The 9690-nt window shown below is 45.1% G+C and overlaps 1 protein-coding gene across 1 annotated transcript; it reads left to right on the plus strand.

Annotated features, from left to right (window-relative positions):
- The first annotated feature begins 398 nt into the window (after positions 1-398).
- LOC137366720 (alpha-1,6-mannosyl-glycoprotein 2-beta-N-acetylglucosaminyltransferase-like) lies at positions 399-9468 on the plus strand. The gene has a single exon (XM_068028385.1). The coding sequence runs from the start codon at positions 2046-2048 to the stop codon at positions 3294-3296; it is 1251 nt and encodes a 416-aa protein (XP_067884486.1). The 5' UTR covers positions 399-2045; the 3' UTR covers positions 3297-9468.
- The last annotated feature ends 222 nt before the right edge of the window (positions 9469-9690 follow it).

Genomic DNA, 9690 nt, shown 5'->3' on the forward strand with positions numbered 1-9690 from the left:
GACTGACTCCAAATGACCCCCACTAACTGCCATTTCCCCCCACTGACTGCAATTGACATCAATTGATGCCCACTGACTCCCATTGACCCCCATTAACGCCCACTGACTTCCATTGACCCCACTGACTCCCATTGACGCCCACTGACTCCCTGTGACCCCCACTGACTCCCATTGACCCCCAGTCATGAGCAATGATCCCACGATCTCTGACTGATTCCCCTTCATCCCCACTGACTCCCATTGGTCCCCATTGACTCCGAACACTCCAATGGGATTGAGTTATTAATTGGACGTCATTTCAAGTTATTTATCTTTGTGGAGAATGAGACGTCACCGGAGCGGCAGCCAATGGCGTGAAAGGCAGGAAAGAAAGTTTCCAGTGCACTTCCTGGTGAAGTTTCGGGACACGTGACCGTGGAGTTACTGGACTGTGAGCTGTCTCTAACTAGCATAACCAGTGCTGGTCAGAGGTAACTGGCACAAATTCCCCCAGCCCCACTCCCAGCTTCACTTTGTACTTACTCCAGGCGGAGCAGCCGCTCCCAGTTCAACTTCCGTGTCCCAGACTGACCGGGAGTGGGAGCAGCACCGGGAGCAGCACCGGGAGTGGGAGCAGAACCGGGAGTGGGAGCAGCACCGGGAGTGGGAGCAGCACCGGGAGTGGGAGCAGCACCGGGAACAGCACCGGGAGTGGGAGCAGAACCGGGAGTGGGAGCAGCACCGGGAGCAGCACCGGGAGTGGGAGCAGCACCGGGAGTGGGAGCAGAACCGGGAGTGGGAGCAGAACCGGGAGTGGGAGCAGCACCGGGAGCAGCACCGGGAGTGGGAGCAGCACCGGGAGTGGGAGCAGCACCGGGAGCAGCACCGGGAGTGGGAGCAGCACCGGGAGTGGGAGCAGAACCGGGAGTGGGAGCAGCACCGGGAGCAGCACCGGGAGTGGGAGCAGCACCGGGAGTGGGAGCAGCACCGGGAACAGGAGCACTGGGAACGGGAGCACCGGGTGTGGGGGCTCACCATGCTGCCCGTACAGGAAACGGAGCTCAAAATCCCATCCTGATCCAGACCTAGACTTGGATTGAATTGGAATTGCACAGGAATCACACCGGAAATCACTGGCACTGCCTGATAATTCCAGCCGCATTGTATATGGACAGTGCACCCTGATCTCACTGGATTGTATCAAGACTGGACTGCAGTTACACCAGCATTACACTGGGATTACTCTGGGATTGTACCTGGATTACCCTGGGATTACACTGGGATTGTACCAGTAGTACATAGGGATTACCCAAGATTGTACCAGGATTACGCCGGGATTGTACCAGGATTACCTGGGAATGTACCAGGATTGTACCTAGGATTGTACCCGGATTACCCTGGGATTGTACCCAGATTACACTGCAATTGTACTGGTATTACTTCAGGACTGTACTGGGATTACTCCAGGATTGTACCGGGATTACTCTGAGATTACCCAGGATTGTACTGGGATTGTACCTGGATTACCTGGGATAGTACTGGGATTACATTGGGATTGTACCTGGATTACCCTGGGATTGTACCAGGAGTGCATAGGGATTACTCAAGATTGTACCCAGATTACACTGCGATTGTACTGAGATTACTCCAGGATTCTACTGGGATTACCCTGAGATTACCCAGCATTACACTGGGATTGTACTGGGATTATACCAGGTTTGTACAGGGATTACACTAGGATTGTACTGGGATTGTACCAGGATTACCCTGGGATTGTACCTGGATTACCTGGGATTTGTACTGGGATTACATTGGGATTGTACCTGGATTACACTGGGATTGTACCAGGAGTACATAAGGTTTACCCAAGATTGTACCTGGATTACCCTGGGATTGTACCTGGATTATCCTGGGATTGTACCAGGAGTACGCAGGAATTACACTGGGATTGGATCAGGATTGCACCAGGGTTGTACCGGGATTACCCCAGGATTGAACTGGGACTGTACCAGGATTGTACCAGGATTTCCCCGGGATTGTACCAGTTTGCTGCCTATTTGATTAAGATGAGGTTTTGTATTTACAAGAGGAAAATGCTGATTCTCACTCTGACTCTTTCATTCATCTTGTTGCTGGGGTGGAGTTGGATTAAATTGACGCTCGATCTGAAGCCGACCCACTTGAATGGGGATGGAGTGAAGCGAATCAGTGCATCTTCCTGGGATCCCACGCGGTTGCCCTACAATAACCCTGGTTTACTGAGACGTGCTGTCTACCAAAACAACCTGGAACAGCTGCTTCTGAACGCAGCCACTTTCCGCCAGGACCCGGAGTTGGTCTTGGTGATACAGGTTCAGCACAAGACCCAATACCTTCGACTGCTGATCGAGTCCCTTCAGCAATCTCCGGACATCCAGAGAGTGCTGCTTATCTTTAGCCTCACACACCTCTCTCAGGAGATCATTGACATTGTCCGGTCTGTCGACTTCTGCCAGGGGATACAGATTATCTTCCCGTACAGCCTACAGCTCTATCCTGAAGAGTTCCCAGGCCAGGATCCACTAGACTGTCCCAGGGACCTTTCCAAAGAGGAGGCTCTCAGGAGAAGGTGCAAGAACGCAGAGTACCCCGACTCATATGGGCATTATAGAGAAGCTCAGTTCACACAAGCCAAGCATCACTGGGCATGGATGCTGCACTTTGTGTGGGAGAAGGTTCTGTCTATCAGGAACTATCGTGGGTCAGTGCTCTTCATTGAAGAAGACAGCTATCTCCTTCCTGACTTTTACCACTTTTATCAGTTGATGAATCAGCTACAGAGCAGTGAGTACCAGGACTGCCAGCTGCTGAGCCTGGGAACCCATCAGACACTGGAGCATGACAAGGAGGTGGCCAGGAGGATTGACCTGGTTGGATGGACGGCGGGCAAGCACAACATGGGGATTGGGATGAAGAGGGAGGTGTTCAGCAGCATTGCCCACTGCCTCAAGGAGTTCTGTACCTATGATGACTATAACTGGGACTGGAGTCTGCAGTATATCTCTGCTCACTGCCTACCCAGGCCTCTCAAGGTCATGGTACCCAGGTTGCCTCGCATTTACCAGACCAGCGACTGCGGCATGCAGCAGCAGTGTGAGCCCAATACTGCGGCCAAGAGGATGGCCAGTGTCCTGGCCTCTGCCCAGAGCTACCTCTTCCCCAGCTCTCTGGACATTGGGCTTAACCAGGATGCCACGCCCAACAGGCCTCATACAAAAAACGGGGGCTGGGGAGATGTGAGGGACCACAGACTGTGCCAGGCCTACACCAAGCTGTGAGATAGGCAGACTGATGGAAGGGAAAGTGTGGGGGGTGAGGGGGGAGTGCAAGGGAGGCTACAGTTTAATAGATTTTGGAAAAGATTATTCAATGCAGCAATCAGAGACTTTAACAGACTGTATAAAACGATTGAGGATGCTCGATGCCCAGTGCAAGCATTTAAAATTGCTTGTTTGTGCTAAGGTATCACACACGGACAGGCTCCTGGTTCATACTTGGGGCTCAGCTAGTGGAAGAGATTCCCTGTTGCCTTCAAAAAATTGCTGGGAAACAGTCATTTCCTGCAGCCTTGGTGGGACATTCCACAGTGACAGAATAGAGAACTCATTCCGAATGATCCAGATACTGGGTGCAGGTGTTAATACGATGGAAGAGTTAAAAACAGGAGGAATAAGGATGAAAATATCTTGAGCAGATCTGGCTATTAGATTGGAAGACAGAATTGGAACAGCAATCATAAGCAAACGAATCCTGGGAATTCCCAAGGAAGTTAGTCAGTACTTCAGGTGTGACTCTCAGAATTGTAACAGCACAGGAGGCGATTCTGCCCATTGTGCCTGCACCAACTCTCTGAGCAATTCACCTAGTGCCTCTACTCCCCGTAACCCTGCACATTATTCCTTAACATATAACTGTCTAATTCCCTTTTGAATGATTCAATTGAACCTGCCTCCACCACGTTCTCAGGCAGCGCATTCCAGACCTTAACCACTTGCTGTGTGAAAAAGTTTTTCCTCATGTCACTTTTGCTTCTTTTACCAAATACTTTCAATCTGTGCCCTCTCGTTCTCGATCCTTTCACCAGTGGGAACAGTTTCTCTCTCTGTCTACTCTGTCCAGACCCCTCATGATTTTGAATACCTCTATCAAATCACCTCTCAGCCTTCTCTTCTCCAAGGAAAACAGTCCTAACTTCCCTGATCTATCTTCATAACTGAAATTCCTCATCCCTGGAACCATTCTCCTTATCTTTTCTGTACTCTTTCCAATGCCCTCACATCATTCCTCACGTGCGGGACGCAGTACTCCAGCTGAGGCTGAACTAGTGTCTTATACAAGTTCAACATAACTTCCTTGCTCTTGTACTCTCTGCCCCTATTTATAAAGCCCAGGATGCTGTATGCTTTATTAACTGCTCTCTCAACCTGTCCTGCCACCTTCAAAGACTTATACACATATACACCCGGGTCCCTCTGCTCCTGCACCCCCTTTAGAATTGTATCCTTTATTCTATATTGTCTCTCCTTGTTCTTCCTACCAAAATGAGTCACTTCACATTTCTCTGCATTGAACTTCATCTGCCACCTGTCTGCCCATTCCACCAACTTGTCTATGTTCTTTTGAAGTTCTACACTATCCTCCTCGCAGTTCACAATGCTTCCAGGTTTCATATCATCTGCAAATTTTGAAATTGTGCCCTGTACACCACGGTCTAGGTCATTAATATATATCAGGAAAAACAAGGATCCCAACACTGATCCCTGGGGAAACTCCACTACAAACCTTCCTCCAGCCTGAAAAACATCCATTAACCACTACTCTCTGTCTCCTGTCACTCAGCCAGTTCTGTATCCATTGTAATGAACTGCCCAAAGCAGAGTGACAGGGTCCTCGAAATGGCACATGACACCAAGAGTAAGATAATGATGAATTTGAACAAATTGTACTCGTCACAAGGAATTTTAATCCTGTGATGGATGTGTTACTCGTGGATTTGTTTAGTAGTGCCTGTGCTCGTTTGGTTAAAATGTTATCATGATTCACTCAACAGTGAGGATTGACGTAAGATTAAGGAATATGAAAAGTAAGACTTGCTTTAGGTTTGGTGACGACAACACATTGAGGTCACTGAAGAGAGTAGTAATTCCATGTAAGATATATGGAGTAAGCCACTTTATCAGTACTGATGTGTCTGGAGTGAGATACCTTTACTGTTGAGTAAACCTTCTGTGACAAATGAATCTTAAGCATGATAAGGTAATAATTGTTGGAAAGTCAGTGGATCTGCAGTTTACCCAGTCAGAACATTTATATAACCTGATGTTTCACCAGAGTGTTAAACAAGTATTAATGGCATCAGAGAGGGACAAAGCAAATTGTCTTCAAGTTATTCAGAAAATGTGCTCACCCTCGTTGTCAAAGACCCGACTAATAGATGCAGGTTTGGTTGATGAAGGGTAGACAAGGATAATAGACGTGTGTAGTGAGAAGTATGAAATCTGTCAAAAGTATCAGAGGATATTGCCAGGTCCTATTGTCAGACTTCCATTGGCACATGACTTAGTTGCCATGGATCTAAAGGTCTGGGACAAAGACAGAAATATTTTCATTCTACATTTTATAGACCTGTCCACCAAATTTAGTCTTTCGACAATAATACTTAGTCCGGAACAAAGGGTAACTCCAGAGAATATCATGTAGAAATGGTTAGGGTCTGGGATTGAGACACCGGCTAAGTTTCTGACTGATAATGAAGAAGAATTTGCCAAAGACGTGTTGAGACATGTGTGAAAAAAATCAACATTATGGTTATGAATACTGCAGCTGAAAGTCCTTTCAGCAATGGGCTTTGTGAAAGGAATCACCCAGTGGTTGATAAAATATTACATAAAATCTTAGCTGACCAGCCAAACTGCAAGTTGACGACCGCTCTGTTTTGGGCGGTTCATGCAAGGAATTTGCTTCAGATTGTTGGAGGATACAATTCCAATCAATTGGTCTATGGGCAGAATCCCAAATTGCCTTCTGTTCTGTGTGACAATCCTCCTGCTCAAGAAGGTACTACAATTAGTTCCATTTTTTCTGTACATTTGAATGCTTTACATGCAGGGAGACGGGCTTTCATCAAGGCTGAGGTCTCTGAAAAAATTCGGAGAGCTCTGAGGCATTGAACAAATAGATTCAAAGAAGAAGCTTACTATGTTGCAAAAAAATAGTAGCAAGTCTGAGGATTGGGAGTGTTTTAGAAACTAGCAAAGGGTCACCAAAAAGTTGATAAAAAGGTAAAAAATAGAATGAGAGTAAACTAGCCAGTACCATAAAAGCAGATTGTAAGAGCTTTTATAGGTATATCAAAAGGAGGAGAGTAGCTAAAGTAAATGTTGGTCCCTTAGAAGCAGAGACAGGAGAAATTATCATGGGGAATGAAGAAATGGCAGAGACATTGAACAAATAGTTTGTGTCTGTCTTCACAGTAGAAGACACAAGGTCAATATTAGAAATGGGCAGGAAGCTGGGGCCTAAAAAGAGTGAGGAAATTCATATCAGCAGAGAAAAAGTATTGGAGAAACTCCAAGGACTAAAATCTGACAAATCCCCAGGCCGACATCCTAGGGGTTCTAAAAGAGATAGCTGCAGAGATAGTGAGTGCACGAGCTGGGATTTTCCAGAATTTCTTCGATTCGGCAACAGTCCCGTCAGATTGGAAGTTGGCAAATGCTATGCCGCTTTTCAAGAAAGGAGGGAGAGAGAAAACAGGGAATGACAGACCAGTTAGTCTGACATCAGTCATTGGGAAAATGTTGGAAACTGTTATTAAAGAAGTCTTAACAAAGCACCTAGAAAAGCACAGTATGATTAGAACAAGTCAGCATGGTTTTACTAAAGGGAAATCCTGTTTGACAAATTTATTAGAGTTTTTTGAGGATGTAACTAGTAGGGCAGATAAAGGGGAACCAGTAGATGTAGTATACCTGGGTTTTCAAAATGCATTTGATAAAGTGCCACACAGAAGATTAATCGGCAAAATAAGGGCTCATGGAGTTGGGGGTAAGATATTAGCGTGGATAGATGATTGGTTAACAGACAGGAAGCAGAGAGTGGGCATAAATAGGGCATTTTCAAATTGGCAGGCAGTGAATAGTGGAGTGCTACAAGAATCAGTGCTGGGGGTCTCAGCTATTTCCAATCTATATTAATGACTTGGAGGAAGATGGGAATGTCGATCCTTTAATATAAAAGCTGCATTTCTGTAAGGTGATACTTTGCAGAGAGAAATGTTTCTGAAACCACCTAAAGAGGCAGCAGATACAGAAGGAAAACTCTGGAAACTGAAGAAATGTCTTTGGTCTTAATGATGTTTCCAGGGTGTTGTATTTCTCAGTGAGATCTGTTTTGTTGAAATCTGTTCAACTAAAAGAAGATCCTGCAATGTTTTATTGATATCAGAAAGGGAAATGTTCAAGCATCTTCATGATGCATGTTAATTATTTTGAATGGGATGGTACTGGGGATTTTGAGAAATATGTTATTAAGGTAGAATTTAAGATTGTGAATCAGGCTTGTGGGGCCTTTAAATATATTGGTTTAGATATTAAGCTGACTAAGTCTGGAATAAGTTTGAATCAACAATCCTATTTAGAGAGTGTTACTCCCAACCCGGTTAATCGTGTTCGGTCATCACAGAAAGATAATGATCGATCTAAAGCAGAGATTGAACAATTGTGAAGTCTGGTGGGTCAATTAAACTTGCTGGACTCTCAGACTAGGCCTGATGCTCGTTTTGATGTGCTGGAGTTAAGCACGATGATGAAACATCCAAAAGTTGAGATTGTTGAAAGAGCAAATAAAACATTGAAAAAAACTAAATCTGGAGAACTGTGTACTGAAGTTCCCACCCTTAGGTGACCCAAAGAACATGAAGTGAATAATTTTTAGTGATGCTTCACAAGCTAATCTTGCTGATGGGTGCAGCTGGCTTCATAATATTTGTGATGGGTGAATATGGGAAATGTTGTCAGTCATTTAGTAGTACAGAGCTTGAGTACTGCTGAAAATAGAGACGTGCTGTCGAAGCTTTTCACCTTGCACTCATCAGGACAATCCGAAAGAATAACCAATGTAAGGGAAAATAACAAAAAGATGTCCTGCCTATCACACAAATGAGTAATGTGATACATGAATTTCAATGTCAGTGTGATGCTCGGTATATAGGCCGTAAATCCCAAAGACTGACGGATCATATCAAACAACATGTCCCTTCTGCTGTTTGAAATGGGTAAGGTACAGACCGTACCCAACCAGCCCGTGTCCAACATTAGATGTGATTCTGCAATTGGACAACGTTTGCTAAATAATCCTCATTGTGCTAAGAATTACGCTGATGACCAATTTAAGATTGTCAGTAGGGCTCGCAGTGTGGCGCATTTGCATGTACTGGAAGCTACACATATTAATACACAGGACCCTGTTCTTTGCAGACGGAAAGAACATGTACAAACATTGTGCCTGTTTCAGCGAAACAAAGTAAGTGACAGCCATTCGCTGGTTCATTCCTCAGGGCAATGCCTTGACCAATCAGGGTCAAACTGCTTGGTTTAAATTTCGAACAAAGCTTGGCAGTTAACTGTCAGTCACCGTAAACTGGTGCATTCTCCATGGCAATGCCTCTACCAATCAACACTCCCTTCTCATGCAGTATAAGTTGTTGTTTTCCCCTACATGGTTATTCTTATGGATTGTCCTGATGAGTGCAAGACGAAAAGCTTTGACAACATGTCTCTATTTTCAGCCATACTCAGGAAATGTTGCCCTTTAGCCTGGGAGGTGAAGAAAATAAAACGGATTGTTAAAAGCACGTTAGCTGCGGAAACACTGGGCCTTGTGGAGGCAGTGGATGTGGGGTCCTATTTGTCAAATATTTTGGGTGAAATTCTGAACAAGGGACATACTGAAGATAGGATACCCATTGAATGTTCTGTGGATAATTGTTCTTTGTGGGACAATGTACACTCTACAAAAAATGTGAATGAGAAAAGACTACATATTGACCTCGCTGAATTGAAACAAATGCTGGAGAGAAAGGAAATGTCCAAACTTTAACAGGTCGATGCAAGTCATCAGCATTCTGATTGTTTCACTAAGAGAAATGCGAGTCAAAGAAATTATTAGGGGTGCTGGAGGAGGGACGTTTTTCAATGCAATGCATTGGACAAAGTTTGGAGGTGTTTGATTGACTTTGTTTGAAATTTTGCTTCTGTTTATTGACTCTAATTTTTATTTAAAGAGAAAGAAGGGAATCTATGATTTGTAAATTAATTATGCTTAATTATATACAGGTGGCGGGTATGAACTGGTCTTTCACCTGAGTTCCAAATAAAGAGACACTTGCTGAAACTGTGGTGTGCTTGAGCTAGGAGGTGTATGCTTGTAATATTTCAGTCTGTAAATAAATGTAAGCGAATAATGATTGCCTCAAGTAGTATCCTTCATCAACTGGCTTTCCAAAACGGAACATCAGGGGGCAGGGTGGGTGTGTTTCATGTCGTGTTGGGGGGGTTTGTGAGGGAGGGGGGAGTGGGTGGGGTGACAATAGTAAAAGGGTAGCGAGGGAGAGAGTAGGTCCCCTTAAGGATCAGTGTGGCAATCTTTGTGTGGAGCCATGGGAAATGGGCG

The sequence above is a fragment of the Heterodontus francisci genome, unplaced genomic scaffold (assembly GCF_036365525.1).
Source record: "Heterodontus francisci isolate sHetFra1 unplaced genomic scaffold, sHetFra1.hap1 HAP1_SCAFFOLD_786, whole genome shotgun sequence".
Lineage (NCBI taxonomy): Eukaryota > Metazoa > Chordata > Chondrichthyes > Heterodontiformes > Heterodontidae > Heterodontus > Heterodontus francisci.

Coding starts and splice junctions, on each gene's coding strand:
- LOC137366720 (XM_068028385.1), top strand. CDS start 2,046: ATGAGGTTTTGTATTTACAAGAGGAAAATGCTGATTCTCACTCTGACT.